We start from the raw sequence: 18,450 nt of genomic DNA on the forward strand, positions 1-18,450 counted from the left end.
GTATAGCCTCTGCCCCTCTGAGAGTTGGAGACTGGACTTTGTGTTGGCATCATCCTGTGGTTCAAGGGGGCTGCCCAGTCTCTGCAGGACTCTGACCTGTCCCTCCTCCCCCAGCCATCCTGCTGGCCTCCCGGGAGCTGATCCGCAGCAAGCGTCTAATGCGGATGCTAGAGGTCGTCCTGGCCATTGGCAACTTCATGAACAAAGGGCAGCGTGGGGGTGCCTATGGGTTCCGGGTGGCCAGCCTCAACAAGATTGCAGACACCAAGTCCAGCATTGACAGGTGGGACTCTATCTGCTTCCTTATCTTCCATCTCACCACTTTGGCCTTTCTCCACCTCCTCCTCCCATTTCCAACCCAAATTCCTTGCCTTTTGTCCCTGACCACCCCCCCCCCCCCGCCCCATCTAGTTTCCTCCTGGCGCTCATTCCTTTACCCCTGATCTTTTATCCACAGGAACATCTCTCTGCTCCATTACCTGATCATGATCCTGGAGAAGCACTTCCCGGACATCCTGAACATGCCCTCAGAGCTACAGCATCTTCCAGAAGCCGCCAAAGTCAAGTGAGGAGCCCTTCCAAGGCTTCTTTCTCCCTGTGATCATAACACTCTTATCTAAATTTCCTTTCATTGCTGCTCTGGGCTGACTAGGAATGGGCAGTGTCTCAGGGTCTGCTTTTAGGAGAACCAAATGAAGACTGGCTACTTGCTCTCAAATCCTTATTTCAGAGATGCTCCTAGGAAACACAGTGGGGAAGTGAGCCTGGGATGGGATGAATACCAATAATGGAAGTATTATTAAGCCAGTTACCCCTGGGGCAATTGGAGCTTAATCCCTCCAGAGAAGTCTAGGAGACAGAATAGGATACTTATTCTACTTATCCCACCCCAAATGGTGAGGGAGCTAGGATATTATACCCCATCTCCTGTCAGTCACTGGCTGATGGTCTCTGGGCAGGTCATAACTCTGGCCACATGTATAGGCAGAGGGAACTCCGGTCCCCAGAGAAAGCACTCACATCATTGGAAGTCAGGATTGTACACTACAAATGGATGGTTCAAGGGGATATGGATGTGGCACCAATTTTATCTGATACAGGCAAGAAGTCAGACCTGAACAGCCATAGACTGACAGGAGTATCTCAACAGAAGCAGAAATGCAGTGAAAAATGACTAATATGCATCAAATGCTTACTGCATGCAAGATACCATGTTAAGAGCTTATAAGTATTAGCTCGTGGTGTTAAAAATAATTCAAGCCAGAGGCCATGTGTTGGAAACCTTCTAATTTCAGCATAGCATTTCTAATCTGGAAGGATCTTTAGAACATAAGTTTTGACCACTGTTATTTTGTAGAAGCACAGACAGAGCACAGAGGGGAGGTGGTTTGTCAGGGCCACATGTTAGTGGCCAAAGCAGGGCCTGGAGCATGGGTCTACTGATTCCAAGGCCATCATGTTTTGCACTGCTCTCTCTCTGACCCATCCTCAGCTCTTCTTCCTTCCTGTGTCTCCCTACAGCCTGGCAGAGTTGGAGAAGGAGGTGGGTAACCTCAGGAGGGGCCTCAGAGCGGTTGAGGTGGTAAGTACATCATCTATGCCTGCCTGGGTTTGAGGGGGTGTTTTCAGAGGCAGATCTGCACCAGCTGCCTGTGTCTGTGCTGGAGGCTGTACCTTGTGCCAGTTCCCAGGCAGGAACTTTGGGACACGAAATGCACCAGAGCCTACTGTCTGGGGGTCTACTGCCTGGGGGGAGGTCCATCATTTGGTCAAGTAATAGGCAGCAAAAGAGCTAGCCCTCAGGAAAGGATGACTGGATGACTTAAATTTAGACTCTCAAAGAGGGACATCAGACTAGCCATATCACGCCCAGCATATCTATTGGGCAGTGGAGTAGAAAGAACCATAAGTAGGCACTTGCTTAAGTCTGATTCAAGTGGATGTGAAAGAGTATCTGTATCCCTGGGAAGCCAATTAGGGACAGTAGCACATAGTGTGACACCAGGCACAGCAGTCCCCAGAAGTCCCTGCCTTCTGTCTCTTCACCCTGGGCCAGTAGAGGACACAGGGCCTGCATTCTTTTCTGGAGACTCAGGTGTCTAATCACCATTCATGCTCTGATGGCTTCTCAGATGATATCATCTCTGGCCCTAGGCTAGGCTGGCCCCATATGGCAATGTCCCCAGTCCTATGTCTTCCACATTTGGGAACTGGAGACCCTATCTTTACTGGGGGAAGGGGTAGTAGGCAGATAAGGGGAGAATGAGCTTAGAGAATGAGAAAGAACTTTTCATTGCTGCTATGGTGGGGACAGGGGGCGATTTCCAATTCATAGCCCTTGATAGTGCTACTCAAAGTGTGGCCCATAACCAGCAGCATTCACCTCAGCTAGGAGATTTAGAAACACATCTCATACTTGAATCTGCACATGCATCATCTGAGAGTCTTGTTAAAATTCAGATTCTGATTCCATAGGTCTAGGGTAGAGCCTGAGAGTCTGTATTTCTTCAAATTTCTCAGGTGATGGTGCTACTAGTCCCAGACCACATTGGGTAGCAAGGATCTAGAGAAACAAAGATGGCAGTAGTGCGTGAGGGAGAACTCTCACAACCTTTGCCACCCTTAGAATTGTGAGACTCGGGGTGTTCCCTCTTCCAAAGGCAGGACCCATGGTCCTGTGATTGGAAGTGGTCAAGTGGTCCCGTGATTGGAAGAAGGATGGGAGATGTGGTGACCCCCAGAATTCTTAACTTTTATGCTGGCACTTATCTAACCAGCACTTCACTCTCCCTCTTCAGGAGCTAGAATATCAGAAGCGTCAGGCACGGGAACCAAATGACAAGTTTGTCCCCGTCATGAGTGACTTCATCACAGTCTCCAGCTTTAGTTTCTCAGAGCTGGAAGACCAGCTCAATGAGGCCAGGGACAAGGTAAGTGTGCCCCAAGTCCCAGTCTGACTCCCACCCCACCCCCACTTCTTACCCATTCCTACCACCCATGGCACAGAAGGGACAAACCCAGAGTCAAGAGTTTTCAGGAAAAATCATTTCCTCACTCCTATAAGAAAAGCAATAGAATCTTTGTTGCAAAGATGATCCATTCAGCAGGTATGGATACCATCTTGTTTTACATGATTTGTCTCATGACCTACCATATGGGCTTGTGGAAAGGTCATTAGCCCATCAGACAAGCGTGTACACTGACATCCAGAGAGGTTAAGGAACTTGTCCAAGGTTTCCCAGCAGTAATGCACAGAGCTGGGTTAGAATCCTAACTCCAGAGCTCAGCTTTGGTCATAGTTGCTATGCCTCTTCCCGGCTTCTCACACTAACATCCACATGGACCCTATCTATGAAGGGTCCTGTTAATAGTGGGCCCTCACTCAGGAGGTCTGGGATGGGCCTGAGATGCCCATGCTGGCCCATGGAGCATACTCTGGTTTGAATTAGAGATGGTAGCTGTCAATAAATATCAGAATCAGTGCCTGATACATATAATTACAGTTAATGCTTTATACCCATTGACTCGCCTCCCCCTCACAACATTATGAAGTAGGGTCTATTGTCCCCATTTTATACATGAGGAAACTGGGACACAAAGGGGTTAAATTAGCCCAGTAACTCTATGATCTCTGAGGTCCTTTTGAGTTCTGACCAGGCAATTTGTGACCTGAGGAGGTACTTCCCAAGATCTGCAGCTCCTGATCTCATACCTACACCATAAGAGACCCAGTGGTGGCTCTGGGCAGGTGTCAGCCAGCCTGGATCCCCCACCACCCCATGGTGTCAGCCTCAGGCTTTTCCTTCGGCCTTGTCCCTGCCCTGATGATAGAGGGTGTCTCCCCGCGCGGTAGCCCTGCTCCTCTGTGTCAAACGTCCCCAGCCCTGGGCTGGGCTCTGCTCTGGCCTCTGGCGGGAACCCAGCTTACCACGTGGGCTGAACCCACTGTGCTTGGGAGAGACTCTCACCACCCCTTCTCCCCCTGACAGTTCTCCAAGGCTCTGATGCACTTTGGGGAGCAGGACAGCAAGATGCAGCCGGACGAATTCTTTGGAATCTTTGACACCTTCCTGCAGGCCTTCTCGGAGGCCCGGCAGGACCTGGAGACCATGCGGAGGAGGAAAGAGGAGGAGGAGCGGCGGGCGCGCATGGAAGCCATGGTGAGAGGGCTGGGCTGAGTGGGGTGCTGCTGGGGAGGGCAGAGGGAGGGAGGGAGGTGTCAGGAGGGGGCCGGTGAGGCGCACAGCCACCTGTTTGACGGCCCCTCGCTGTTCCTCATCCTCCAGCTGAAGGAGCAGAGGGAGCGGGAGCGGTGGCAGCGGCAGCGGAAGGTCCACGCGGGCAGCACGCTGGAGGAAGGAGGCGAGTTTGACGACCTGGTGTCCGCCCTGCGCTCGGGGGAAGTTTTTGACAAGGACTTATGCAAGCTCAAGCGCAGCCGCAAGCGGTCGGGGAGCCAGGCCCCGGAAGTCACCCGGGAACGGGCGATCAGCAGGCTAAATTATTGACCCGGGGGACTGGCCACCGCAGGAAGCGGGAGACAGGGACGGACCAAGGGGCTGAGGGCATGCGGCCGTGATCCTTAAACAATTTGGTGCTCGGTTTGAACGAGCCCTGGGCTGGGTCCTGGGGTGGGGGCGGTGTGTGTGGCAGGACCAGGTGTCCCCGCACTTACCTGAAGGGGCTCCCCTCCTGTTCCATTATTCTTTCTGCATCCCGGCCCCCAGGGTCCCTCTGAGGTGGACCTGGACATCCCTGGCAGGCCGGCCTGAAGGAGCCTTGCCCCCCTGTCCCCCAGCAAGGGCACCCACGTGTTGGCACACAAGTGTTCTAGATCTAGGCTGGACAGATCCATGGGCCTTGTCCAGATGTCATGTGAGGTAGGGAGTTAATGGATGGGGGGGTGCCCTGAGAGCCAGAGTGAGAGAATGCAGGCCCCCATTCCCCAAGGGGAGGCTTCATGGAATCTTGATCTGGGGGGAAAACTTTCCTCTTGGATGGAAAAGGAAGAGGCATTATGTAATCTACCTAGGTATGTTTCAGAAAAAGTGTGGGGAGTGTGATGCAGGGACCAAGTCCTCAGGACACAGAGTAGCAGTGCCTGTTGCCTACATCACAAGTCCTTTGGCCCCTCTCTTGCATGTCTTAAGTCTCTCTCCCTTCCTTCCTACTGCAACCTTCATCCTATCTACTAATCCTGAATCTCAGAACCTTTGGGTTCCCATGACTATGGCTATCAGACGCTTGATGAATCTGGTAAGGGAAGGGGTTCAAGAAAGATCCCACTCATCACCACGCCTCGTGCCTTGGGCATAGGGACCCTGGAACAAAACTCTCCTCACACCTCCTCTGCACAACCCAACCATTGTCTTGAAGTGAAGTGGGACCACACATGGTGTTGGCTGGGAATTCTGATAGCCTCTCACTAGAGGGCAGCACTTGAACACCAAGCTCCACTCTAGTGCTCCCTGGTCTACCACTTAACTGTTCATCAGATCCCAAACTCTTTGTCTAATGTCTGCCTCAGGGCAGAAGCCATGGTGACCCCCCCCCCCCCGCCCCCACTCCTCTGACCTGTGAAAGACCACTCCAAACCATGTATAGCTGGCTAAGGCTGGCCCTGGGGTGTCTTGTTTCTGAGAAGGTCCGCAGGGCCAGAGCTGCCCTCTGCATTTACCTGTGAGCTCCGAAGCATTCAGACTGGGAGCCAGAGCAGGCAGAGGAAGCTAGGGAGATGGGATATGGAGGAGAAAGGCCAACTTCTCTGGGGGTGTGCTGCCTGAACGAGCCAAGTTTGGAAGGCTGGGTACCAGAGATGCTGGATGGGACCAACCTCTCAATTTAGTTCTTCAGCCTGACTTCAGAGGTCCATACTGGTCCTCCCATCCACTTCCGCCTTCCATTCTGTCCATCTTGAGCTGTCCTGGAGGTGGGGGGGCAATTGCTGTGTCGAAACAAAACTTCTGACTTCTAAAAGAAGGGAGGAGAGATCAGCCCCATCAAGGCTTTTATTTCCCATACATTTCTTCCTCCTAGAGTTGAGAGCCTCTGAGACCCTCCATCAACCAGCTCCTTGCCTTTCTATCTTCCTGCCCTTCCCTTTGTTCTCACCTTCCAACCTACTCCTCCAGCTCAGGGTTATTGCCTGGTGGGCTAGGCCCACTCTTCAGCTGCTTATCTGAGCTTTTCCCTACATCAGATTCCTGGGGCAGGGCCAGAGTAGCTGTCGGCAGGGGGAAGAAACATAGGGTTGGTGAGCCCAGCATGTGTGTTGGTTTGAGGGGAAGGGATCTGAGCAAATGCAAGCCTGGCCAGGACAGACCGGAAGAGGCCATCCTGGAGTCCAGGTGAAGGCAAGATGAAGGCTTCCAGGAAGAGCAGCTGCAGAGGGCTTTGCTAAACCCATCTGTATACCCGGCAGCCCCCCGCCACAAGCAGCTGGCCTTGGCATGAGGGAAGGTTGTGGGCACAGTCTCTGAAGGTCCTCTCCCAAACTGGGCTGAGATCAACCTACCCTGCAGGAACAGGGAACAAGGGAGGGCTCCACTTCTATCCAACAGCATGTCCACATTGTGGCATTCCCACTCACCATGGAAGACTGGATACACACCAGGAAAGACAATACAGGAGCAGTTCAAGACATTGGAGCCACAGAAAAGCACACTTTGGTTTAACTGTTTACAGAGGACACATACCTTGTTCTAGGGCTCAGGCTTCTCACCCCAAAAGAATTTTCCTTCTCTATTTATTATTTTCTAGCTCTGGCCAGTAGAGTAGCCAGATCTCCAACAGTGCCTTGGACCACAGACCATCATAGTTGACTCAGCAAGAAGGGGCTGGTGCCCCATGGAGACGGTTGAGTTGGTCCTTGATATGCTCAACGTTTACGCCTATTTGTTCCTTGGTCTTTCCCCAGTGTCCTTCTCACCCCTCCTGCCACCTTCAGGTACATTTTTCCAGCTGTCTAACTTTGTGTCCAATATAAAATTCAGTTAACCGAATGCAACCTGTCCCCTTCTCAGCAGTAGCACCGGCTCTTCCTCCCCGGTGAGGGAGGTCAGGTGTGCTTAGGGCAGCAGGAGGAAAAAATTCTCCAGGTGGATGGGAAAGGGTCTGGTCCAGGCTCTCCCCACCCCCATCCCATTTTTACCAACTGGGGCGCCATGACTGTTCCTCCAGCCTCTACCAGGGATGCCTCCAAGCCATGGCTGCTTTCACCAAGCCGTCTCAGACGACGAGCGAGGCTAATGTACAAAATCAGCATCCTTTTTACCTGCACCATTTTTATAAGAATATATTGTAATACTAAAAAATATTAAATCCATACCATCCCCATCCAGGCTGCCTTGACACTTGGGCCTTCTTCCGGTGCGGGGACTTGAGGTGTGCGGGAGAGCAGTCGTAGCCAGTGGGGTGTTGGAACCGGCGCGAATCAGCTCTGAGAGCACCAACTCTTATATTTTCAAAAGTTTGGCAAGTCAGTTCACCTTGTACGGTAGCTTGAGATCAGCCACGATCTTTGGCCTTTTCTCTTCCCAAGAGCTGGTTGTCAAACATTCGCCAGCACACCTGAGTGTAGGGTAGAGGGGAGGCAGGCGGGGTGGGGGGCACTGAAGACAGACCCAAAGATGCCTATCTGCATAGGCGAACCCAGCCAACAGTGTTTGGGAATGTGCATACCAGGAACCACAAAGTGTACCCCCTTGATCTCAAATAGCTGGCAAAGCCAGCGATGTGCTTTGGACCACCCCCACCCCACCTGACACTCACCGCAGGGTGTGCAGCTCATGCCGCCCACTCCACTCCTACCTTCTCTCACAGGGAAGACAGAGGCTATACAGAGAACGTGCCCCTTTGGCTTTTCTAACATCCCTCCTGCTCCTCTTCCCTGCTGCCCGGGGTGGGCTTTGGGACAGGGCTGAGGGGTGGGCATGGATTCCTAACAGCTGGGTGCCCCCTGCACAGATACTCATTCTCGCACTTCCAAAGTTGGCATTGTGGCTTTATTTTGTGCGCTGTGAGGGTGAAGGCAATCTTCAACTCTCTTCTTTCCCTGATATGTTCCAGAATAAAGGGGTGTGGGTGGTGGGTGGAACAGCAGTGTGCAGGGCCAGGTGTGGGATGTGTGCTCGGTCAGGAGTCCTCAGGGCTGCTGCCCGTGTGGGTCCTGTTCTAGGGGGAAGGGGCCCAGGAAAGGGAGCTGGCAGGTCAAGTGCAATTGTTAAGCCCAAACCCTGCAGGTTTGATGGGACAAAGACTGGGGTAAAAGGAGGTGCTAACTGGCCCTTTCAGAGGGGTGACAGGCAAGAAAGGGTGGGGCTGTGGCTCCACAAACTCTGGAAGGCAGAGCTGCTTTGGAGGAGCTGTGGAACATTCTTAATGCAAACTGCACTTTTCCCTCCTCAAAGCGGGTTCCCTCTACTTCGTGAGCCCTTATTCTCTCCCCAAGGAAGAAGAAGAGAAAACCCAAAATGAGAAGCGGAAGTCACGGACGGGACTGTCTGAACCTAGATGTGTTATCTGGGGACTATTTCAGATGACGTGATCTTTCTGTTCGTTGGCACTGCTCGTGGTGACCCCCTCCCACGACTGTAGTGTCCAGGAAGGCTGACGGGCCTGCTGGTTTCCTCTCTGAACGTAGAAAACCTTGCAGGTCACTACCGATCATGTAGCAGTAGAGGGGGTAGGCTGACCTCGAGTTCCTACTGGTGAAGGTCAACAGCGACAGGGTTGCAGGATTTGCCCGGAACTGCATCCCATCTCGACCTGGCTGGGCCCGGGGGGGAGGGGCAAGAGCTCTACTAAGTCCGATGGAAGTCCCCCCGCTGCCCCCCAGTCTTGCTAATAAGCTTGATTTCTCCCAACACAATGTCTCTGCTGACAGCCTTACACATGTCGTACAGGGTGAGGGCGGCCACAGCAGCCGCGGTCAAGGCTTCCATCTCCACCCCAGTGGGGCCCCGAGCCCGGCAAGACGCCTGGATCCCCACAGCATGGCGTGTGCTGTCCAGCTCCAGTTGTACCTCGACGTGGCTCAGGGCCACGTGGTGGCACAGAGGAATCAGCTGGCTGGTCTGCTTGGCGGCCTGGACTCCGGCCAGCTGGGCCACCACCAGGGCATCTCCCTTCTTTAGCTGGTTCTTCTGGACAAGATTGAAAGCCACGGGCCCCAGAAGGACCACAGCCGAGGCCACAGCCACCCGCTCCGTGTCCGGCTTCCCGCCCACATCTACCATAGCTGCCCGTCCTTCTGCGTCCACATGGGTTAGTTGGTCCGAGGTTGGCGGGGGTCCTGAGGGGGTGGCAGGAGCCCGGGACACTGCACTAAGGCACTTGGGGTTGGTATCTGAGTCTAGGCGGGAACTGCAGTGTCTCTGAGGGGGGCCGGACCCCAGCCACCGCTGGGCAAGGAGAGAGGTCCGGGGGCCCCGGCATCCTTTCCACAAAGTCGCCATCTGGTTGGAGAAACTCACTCTGTGTCCTATACCCTGAACACGAAAGGGGTCCTGGGAGGAAATGCTTGGAATGGCTGGTGGGGAATCTTGGAGCATCAAAAGTAACTCTGGAAAGCAAGAAGGAAAGAGAAGAGAGACTAAGTCCAGAAGGGAAATTTTCTTTTCCCACCTCTTCTCCCAAACCCTGCCCTGCCCCACCTTGAGTTCTCACTTCCACACTGGGAGAGAGGGGTGAAGAGCAAAGAGCACAGTGAGAAAAGGGAAAGCGGGAGGTACGCAGACAGAGGGTCCTGGAATATAGGTCTGCAGCCCCTCTCAGCAGGCAGCATGCAGGGCGCAGCCCTCCCCAAAGTCTACAGGCCCACGGTGGTGGTGTGGGCATTCCTGGGCTCCCTTCCACACCAACACTTCCTCATCGCTCAAGTTCTCTTCTGAAACACAAAGTCATGGGGTGCCTGGGTGGCTCAGTTGGTTAAGCATCTGACTCTTGATTTTGGCTCAGGTCATGATCCCAGGGTTGTGGGATTGAGCCCCACATCAGGCTCTGCACTAAGCATAGAGCCTGATTAACATATATTCTCTCTCTCTCTCTCTCTCTCTCTCTCCTTCTGCCCCTCTCCCCCATTCATACTCTATAAAAAAAAAAAAAAAAAAAAAAAAAAAAAAAAAAGAAACACCTAAGATCTGAAGACTACAGCCTATCACATGACCTCTCCATGTCCCTGCATTTTCTAAAAACTACAGCAAGGTTTCAGCCTGAATTACCAACCACAGTTAGTCTCATCTTTCCATTCTCTATGAAGAGTTGATAGTAATTATAGAGTTTACACCGGCAAGATACCAAGGGAAATATTTTATCTATTTAAACAATGTCTCTTAAGCCCCCTCAAGGACACCGGAAGTACCCACAAAGTGACAGGGTAATCCAAGTGGTGCCAAGGGCCCTGGGAGCCTTGCAGGCTCTTGTGACTTAAAGCGTGGTCCAGGGAAGAACTCCAGCCCCGACCTCCCAAATCCAAATCTGAAATGACAAGATCCCCAAGTGGTTCGTATGCATGAAAGTCACAGGCCCTATTCTAGGCAACTCTTGGTTTTGTAGAAACCAGACCAGCTTATTTCTCCATGTCCTTGAGAGGAATAATACACTTTATGAAGCAAATGGGCCTCCCAACTACCTGCTTCCCATCATGTTCTGGGCCCCCACCTTGCCAATGCCCTAGGGAGGCCACCAAGGCATCCCCCACTCCTTGCCATCAAGGTGGTCACCATGGGTCAAAGCCCAACTGTACAACTATGATGCTGGCAGTGAGGAAAGAAGAGAGATGGTCAAGTTCTCTTCCCAGTGGAGCACTTTGGCGAGCTGCCCTTCTTTGAGTGGCTGGTAGGGGAGGTCGTCCTTGGGCTGTCTCTGGGCCCTCCAGCCTGCCTTCCTCTGGGCCCCTGCACTCATTCGGCTCCAATCTCTAGAGAAAAGAATCCCTTCCCCTAGTTCTCACTGCTTCCTCTTGCCTAGCAGTACGATTCAGAAGCCCAGGTCTGGCTGTGGCCAAGGGGGCAAGGCCTCCCCTGATCTCGGCTGGGCATTTGCCAGAGGGGTAGCAGCCTCTCTAAAGCTCCTCACAGACCAGCCAGAGAACACATATGACTTTATAAAAACTGGAACTGTCTTGTGCACACAAGTTTCCAGGAGTTAAGGAATTAGGCAGTTGAGATCCTGCTTGCCCCCTCCCTGAAAAGATCAATAGCATTCTTAGCTTGCTGCCTCAAGATCTTCCCAGGTGCCTGTGATGGTATCTAGCTGGGGGATTCTAGAGCCAAGGACAAGGTCTCTGTCTTAGCCAGGAGCTCCATTTTCGGGGGACAAATAACTTAGTGATCATAAGTCTAGAGGACCCCCGCCCCAATTTCTGGTGAGACAATGATGATCTCTGTGGCATGTAGAGGGAGTGGGAGCAATGGACGAGGAAGAGAAGACCCAGTAAAGCTTGAGGGGTGAGAAAAGATGGAGGTCGAACAGGAGAAAAACAAGGATGAGAACATCAGGATGAAATGCAGGACCTGGGGGTGCCTTCTGTATGGCAGGGGCCCCACCCCACAGGATCCCCCAGTGACAAGGGTGAGCGGTTACGTACTGATGGGTCACCCACCGATGAGGATCATGGGCCGGTTCTTCATCTGGGCAATATTGAACATGCCTGGGGTAAGGGAAAGATGGGGAGGGAGAGGAGAGCAGGAAAGGGGGAGGGGAAGGGCGGGGAAAGGAGAGTTCACTGAAACCGAAAGTGGACATAGTGGTAGGACACCCCGGGGTCATGCACTCACCTAGGCACACCCTGACAAACAGCCCCCGCTGCACGCTGCAAGGTCACCCATGACAGAGCCAGAGTAGTCTGTGGATGCCGGACCCCGCCCTCCAGAGAGGTACAGTGACACCCCTCTTCCCCCTTGCCCAATAAGACGGCCCAAGAGAATTCAGGGTCTCCTCTGCTGCACAGGCTCTGCTGTGCCAGTGCCCCCGAGGGAGGGGAACCATCACCACACCCCCAGTCTACAGGTGCCACAGGAGGGACTGGAGGCCAGGACAGCACAGAGTCCTGCCGGCTCCCTGCCAAGCTCTGCTCTGTCCTCTCAGCCCCCATCCTGGCCCACTCAGCAGCCAGCCTGGCCTTCTCCGTGCCCACCCCTCACCTGCATGCTGCCGCTTCTTCCTGCCCACAGCGGCCCCGATGATTTGCAGCAACTCTTCCTCGGAGGCCCCCGCCCTCAGGTGATCCCGTAGAGACACCTCCGAGTTCCCGAAGAGGCAGACCTGTGGGCAGTCACCATGGGGGTAAGAGAACATGCCTCCCTGGTCCTGGGGCCTCAGCCCCCATCCCTAGAGTCCCCCATGGGCCGGGCGTCAGCACCCAGGCCTCCTGTGGCTGGGTCATACTCCAGGCAGGACTTCCTGCAACGAAGGACAGAAGGTGCTGGATGGTGAAGTCAGAGAGGCTGGAAGGGCAGGAAGTCAGATACCCCAAGGCCTGTACCTGATTTGACAGCCATGTTACCTTCAGCTTGTAGAGCGTACTATAAAAAATTAAACAGTGACCAGAGATGGCACACAAAAATGTGACCCAATGTGACCCATCCCTTCTCCTGAGATGTTCCATACAATAGCCTCTTTGTTGCCTTGAGAATGGATGCCAATCAGCTAGAGGAGAGTCCTGCCAGTTACCCTGGACGTGGCATGCACATCCCATTTCACCCCTGTCCCTTCCTGGTCCCCATAGTCACAGACACTACCTGCCTGCCCCTGTGCCCACTCCAGGTTGTGATCCTGACTGATGGCTGAATAGCACGGGCCTGGCGGAGGTGGCATCCTGAGCCCATTCAGACTCCATACTCCCCAGCTCCTGAGGGAGGCTGGGTGCCCTGGGGGCTCGGGATGGACGAGGCAGTCCCACAAAGTGAGACGCCTACCACCCTCCCACAAAACCGTATCAAGCGCCTACTGCGTGCCGGCTCTGTAGAAAATGGCCCCGTGGACACTGAGGAATGTCCAAGAAGCCTCAGAGGGCGCTGGAGAAGATACAAACAAATTCTAAGTGTAAGGTGCACCCAATTCACCGGGCTGTTCTCATTTCCCACCCCTCGGTCCCCCCACCAGGCCTCAGGTTCCACACTCTGCAACCGTGAGGCCCCCACGGACTCCACCTTCTGGGCTGCCCTCCAGCTGGCTTCCACCTGGGTTGGTCCGTGGGACACTGGAAAGACTGGGCACTTCTTCCCGGCTCTACCATGTCAGGCAGTGACTGCTCCCCTCCACCAGGCCGCAGCTCTGCCTGGGCCCCCATGACACGGCTTCCTCCCTTGGGTGGGAGCAGCTGTTTGCTGACATCTCTGCCAAGCCCCGCTCACCCTGAACCAGGAATAGCCTCTCCATTACATTCTCTTCAGAACCGCACCTCCCATCTCCGGCAGGGGCCCTGACTATACAGATGCAGGTCCATACTTGATGGCCCTTCCACATCTCCAGCCCAGAAAAAGAAAAACCCTAACTTTTGAACAAGCACTGGATGGTCCCTTTAGGATGTCAAACTCAGTGCACCTAAACCGCCCTCACCCTCCTCCCCAGTGCTAACCAGGTCCCACAGCTGACCTGGCCCCTGGGCACCCTCCTCTTGGCCCTCCGCGTGCGTTACCAAGTTCCTTCATTCTCCCTTCCTGTGCTCACCTCACACTCTTACCTACACCGAGAGTGAAGCGGCCATCTGACTAGTCTCCCTATTTCCAAATTCAACCAGCGGGTGATTCTTCCTCAAACATGAATGGGAGTCATGTACCCCCTTGTCCAGAAGCTACACAGCACCCCACTGTCAACAGAACACACACTGCACCTCTTTCCAGGCATTCGAGCCCTCTACCGTGCAGTGTCTCTCTTCCTGGCATGAATCTGCCCCTGCCATGTTAGCATGAAGCCCGGACAAGTGTTCTCCCTCGCCCTCACTTCATCCTTCGAGGCTCACCAGCGTCCATAAGGTGCCTCCTCAAGGTCCACCACCCTACGGCCTGTGTGGCTGCTCATCTGACAAAGAATTACACATTGCCACACATCAGCTCTTTGTTTGCTCTGAGACTTTACCTCTAAAGAGAATAGGTATGTCTATGCCTCTCTGACATTCCCTAGGGCTGAAGGCACAGATGTACTGACTGGATATGAGTAACAGATGATGGTTTCGGAGCTGAGCTCCGGGCCCAGAAAGGGGCCAGTCAGGGTGGGGGGCCGGGGCCCAGTGCACACTGACTCTTCACCTCTCCCCCGTCCACCCCGGTAACACAGAGTCCTGGAAAGTGGCTCCCAATCAACCCAAAGCTACTTTGGGGACCCTAGGAAGGAAGGTCATGAGTTCACTTTCACCTTCTGCCTCCAGGAGCCCCCCCACCATATCTTACGCTATTTCCCCAACCACCCCTCGTGCCCTGCTAGTCTCCTCTCCAAATGGGGGCACCAGTGGGAAGCGATATTCACCACACAGAAGTGGCAAGGGGCTCTCGTGGGGGAGGGGGACACTTACCTTGAGGTTCCCGTCTGCTGTGATTCGCAGCCGGTTGCAGGTTCCACAGAAATGCTCAGACATGGACGTGATGAAGCTGACCTGGCCTCGGAAACCAGGGACTTTAAAGGCCTGGGGTGAGGAGGGGACAAGGATGGATGGGCTGAGGAGGGCCGGGTCTCACTCCCTGGCACCAGAGCCCCCACTCCAAAGCCCTCTCCGGAGGTGCCCCAGGAAAGGAGTACCCAAGGCCCCCAGCGGGCAGAAGACTCTGACAGGACAGACGACCCATGAGCTCTTTGCTTGCACCAGGCCTGCCTGAGAGCACACTGCTATGGATTTAGAGGCCTGTGGGCAGCACGGCCAGAGCCCCTCTCCACCACATTATTGGCATGCGGCCTGAGACAAGGTACTGTGGCCACCCCATGCCCAGCCTGCTGCTTTGTCCATGAGGAGGGAGGAGGCTAGGAGGTAATGCCTCCCGCTACGCGGTACCACCCCCACTGCTGCATTCTGACCTGAGGGCTAGCTCTCCCTCCCTACCCTGCCCCACCCTCCTGCCCCCAACCTTGGCTGTGCTGGATTCCTCCTCGGGCAGCTTCTCCAGCTCTGGCCACTGCTGCCGGAGGGTGTCCAGCATCTCCTTGTAGCTGACCATCTTCTTGAAGTTCCACTTGTTGCCTGTATTGGGGTTGGAAGCCATGGGGTCACAGGGTTGTGGGGACCCGGGGTCTTCAGGTCCTTCCTTCCACATCACCCGGGAATTAGTTCTGCCTCTTGGGTGGGAGGTCAGGAGGCCCTGCCTAAAACAGGTGGGTCAAATCAAACCCACCCTTGACTCTGTGATATCTCCGATGCCTCCATCATAGCCCTAGCCCTGGCACCTGCCCAGGCCCCACCCCATCATCCCTGGAGAAATTCCTACACACAGAGCAGGACCTGGGATCAGCAGCACCCACATGGCCGACCAGATCTTGGCCATCCCACTCAACCCTTGCCAGGGTCATCAGTATCCCCCTCCCCCATCTCTCAGCATGGGGCTGGTCCAGCTCTGCCCCCCAGGCCCAACCTCCTCCTCCCTCCCCACCACAGGTCACTGACCATCGAAGGGCATGTACTCTATGAAGCGCACGTCCAGGGGGAGGCCCTCGGTCAAGGCCACAAAGTCCAGGAGCTCATCCTCATTTAGGCCTCGCATCACCACACAGTTCACCTGGCCAGGGACAAGGGGACCACAGGGCTGTTTCCCCTGCATTCCATCTCAGGGATGACCTTTGGGGGTCTGGCATCTGCCCAGGCTCTCCACTGGGGGGCCCATTCCTTGTCTCCCCACCCCAGGCCTCAAGTTGGGAATTCCAAGGGGGTCACTGGCTTTCTCCCCTCCCTTGTAGGGGGTCAGGGACAGGCTGGATGCAGCGGGCAAGGAAGTGGTGGGGGACACAGGATAGCTGCACTGGCCACGCCAGAGAGCTGCTAGGGGCCCAGATGCTGGCAGTGGAAGGCCAAGCCAGGGGAGAGGGGCAGATGTCAGAGGTCAAGAGCAGCAGCGGACCCTCACCTTCACAGGGCTGTAGCCCAGCTCGATGGCCTTGTGGATGCCCTCCATGACTTTGTGGAAACCTGCAAGGAGGGAGAGAAGGATCCAGGAACTTTCTCCCTCTCCCCTGCCTCCCTTACACCCATGGGGAAGCACCAGAGCTATAAGGAGCCTCAGGGACCACTGAGCCAGGGACCACATAGTAAATGTTTTAGGATCCGAAGGCTGAGAGATAAAATTGATGATATTCTTAGGTATAGCTATAAAGACAGTATTGACTAATACAGTCCGACAGCTGAGCACAATTTTTTGTAACACAGCTCGACAAATATAATGGAGAAATAGAAGTCGTTTTGCTGGGATAATATTTTGCTTAACTGGGGGGGTTCACAGTTCATGTTCCCTATCATTAAGTCGATTACAAACATTATCTGTAAAATCCACTCTTGGCTCCCAGGCTATAAAACAAACAAGCAGGGGGCTGGATTTGGCTGGTGAGCTGTAATGTGCCAACCCTGATCTAGGTGACCCCTCTCATTGTCTAGATGGGGAAACTGAGGCCCTAAGAGGAGGCAGTGCCCTAAGAGGAGGCAGGCCTCACACTGCAGGCTGCAGAATGCAGGTCTCCGGACTCCCTTGTCAGTGTCAGTCTCCCTTGACAGACAACAGTCTGTCCATTCACTCACTGTGTGTATTCATGCTGAGCACCTACCACACGCAGACGCTGTGCCAGGGCCGGTGAGCGATTGCTGGGCGTGTAGCCTGTGATCCCAGGCTGGCTTCTCCTCCCTGCCCAGCTCACTCGTGCCCCCACACATTTGAGCGCCTACTGCATGCTGGCCCCTCCCCCACCCCGCCCAGCCAGGTGATGTGATTCACAGCTGGGCTATCACCCTGGGGGAGGGTAGCCTGGTGATGACCTCCACGGTTTCCCTGCAGCATTTCTGGATGGCCCAGTGAGGGAGGGAATAGGGAAGAAAGTACAACTTCCATACAAAATGCCATTACGATAATCTAGAAGTTTCTTCTGTAAAGCACTGTAGCTCCAAAAGGAGGTGGTGGACACGGGAGTATGAATGGGAAGGCAGATCTGATGTCAGGATCTACTGTCTCCGATCCTCATCCTGGGAAAGGAGATCAGGCGGCAGGGGATACATAGATGTCGGGAAAACCCACAAATACACTTTCCACTTTCCCACCTCAGAGCTCTTGCAGGTTCCTGACTGAGGTTCCCCCTCAGAGTAAGCTCCCTTGATCCAACTCCACCCCCCCACCCCCTATTCCTCAAGGCCCAGAGTAAAGGCCTCCTCCATGGAGCCCTCCAGGTCTTCCCTGCTAGGAATTTCCTCTCCTCCTCTGGTAACAATTTAATCGACTCCACAAGACAAGCAAAGGTAGTCTAGTGGCATCACACATTTTGGCCTTTAGCGGCCTGTGAGGCACAGCAATGTCCTGTGTGTCTCAGTCCCCTCCACAGCACCTGAGCAGCTCTTTACAGAGGGCAAGGACTCCACGAGCACTTCCTCAGCAGATGGATGGTGTAAACAGGGAGTCAGGTGCAGCAGGGGAAAGAGAGGGCAGGGCTGGGAGCTGGAAGCTGTTTCCAGAGAAGGGGAAGGACAGCTGTGTCTCTGTGCAGAGAAGTCTCAGTCACGTGCCACCCTCTCAAATCAAACGGCATCCAACGCTGGGTACCTCCCATCCCAAACTGAAGCCCATGGCCCAAGAGACATCGGGTGTCGGCCTAATGAGACCTGGGGCACAGGACTGCTCTACCTCCTCCGCCCTCCCTGATGAAGCCTGGTGGGGGGCGGGGGAGGGGCATGGGTGTGCTTCTGCAGGACCCCCACCTGGCAGTGCTGGCCTTGACTCTGGCGTCCCAGGGCAGCTGCTTCTACCCTGGGCTGTCCCACATCTTCCCTCGAGCTCATCACAAGGTAACCAACTTGTCCCGGTCTACCAGGGACTATCTTGGTTTTAAAAATGGAAAGTCCTCACACTAGCAACCTTCTTAGTCCTAGGCAAACTGAGGACAGGGCAGAGGGGAGACGGGTCACCACAGATCCTAACACCTGATCCCCCAAATTTCCCAAGGGTGCGGCTACAGAGACAGAGGACATTTGGTAAGGGTGGGGGATGAAGATTAAAGGAGCAACCAGGCCCCTTGCCTGGCACCAGCCACAGTTCCTCAGCTATGTGGGCCCTGGGAAGGTTACCCTCAACTGCAAACCACACCTGCTCACCTTTCCTGCGGACGATGAACTCAAACTTGGCTGGCACCAGGGTATCCAGGCTGATGTTGATGGCACTGAGCCCAGCTTTCTGAAGTTGAGGCAGCAGCCGGGCAAGGTTGATACCATTGGTGGTGATGCCAATGGTCCTCAGCCCTTCCAGCCGGTGGAGCTGAGCTGCAGAGAGAACG

General features: G+C 54.5%; 2 protein-coding genes across 10 annotated transcripts in view; one reads left to right on the forward strand and one right to left on the reverse strand.

The window, feature by feature from the left end:
• The window catches only part of DAAM2 (dishevelled associated activator of morphogenesis 2), a 118,658-nt gene extending 111,323 nt beyond the window's left edge, over positions 1 to 7,335 (forward strand). For all 6 annotated transcript variants that reach the window (XM_019830560.3, XM_019830558.3, XM_006931672.5 and 3 more), the window contains 6 exons: positions 115 to 283; positions 458 to 565; positions 1,522 to 1,582; positions 2,799 to 2,930; positions 3,990 to 4,160; positions 4,287 to 7,335. In XM_019830560.3, the coding sequence (XP_019686119.1) occupies positions 115 to 283; positions 458 to 565; positions 1,522 to 1,582; positions 2,799 to 2,930; positions 3,990 to 4,160; positions 4,287 to 4,508 (863 nt within the window). In that variant the 3' untranslated portion in view covers positions 4,509 to 7,335. The remainder of the gene's footprint in view (positions 1 to 114; positions 284 to 457; positions 566 to 1,521; positions 1,583 to 2,798; positions 2,931 to 3,989; positions 4,161 to 4,286) is intronic.
• Positions 7,336 to 7,984: 649 nt separating this feature from the next.
• MOCS1 (molybdenum cofactor synthesis 1) overlaps positions 7,985 to 18,450 on the reverse strand; it is a 36,955-nt gene continuing 26,489 nt past the window's right edge. For 2 of the 4 annotated variants that reach the window (XM_023253940.2, XM_011282235.4), the window contains 8 exons: positions 18,272 to 18,436; positions 16,050 to 16,111; positions 15,593 to 15,704; positions 15,060 to 15,172; positions 14,513 to 14,623; positions 12,144 to 12,264; positions 11,603 to 11,650; positions 7,985 to 9,562 (listed from right to left, as the gene is read on the reverse strand). In XM_023253940.2, coding sequence (XP_023109708.1) covers positions 8,802 to 9,562; positions 11,603 to 11,650; positions 12,144 to 12,264; positions 14,513 to 14,623; positions 15,060 to 15,172; positions 15,593 to 15,704; positions 16,050 to 16,111; positions 18,272 to 18,436 — 1,493 coding nt within the window. In that variant the 3' untranslated portion in view covers positions 7,985 to 8,801. Of the gene's footprint in view, positions 9,563 to 11,587; positions 11,651 to 12,143; positions 12,265 to 14,512; positions 14,624 to 15,059; positions 15,173 to 15,592; positions 15,705 to 16,049; positions 16,112 to 18,271; positions 18,437 to 18,450 lie in introns of all 4 variants that reach the window. The other 2 variants (XM_006931670.4, XM_011282236.4) reach the window with 2 other exon arrangements.

Source organism: Felis catus, chromosome B2 (assembly GCF_018350175.1).
Source record: "Felis catus isolate Fca126 chromosome B2, F.catus_Fca126_mat1.0, whole genome shotgun sequence".
Taxonomy (NCBI): domain Eukaryota; kingdom Metazoa; phylum Chordata; class Mammalia; order Carnivora; family Felidae; genus Felis; species Felis catus.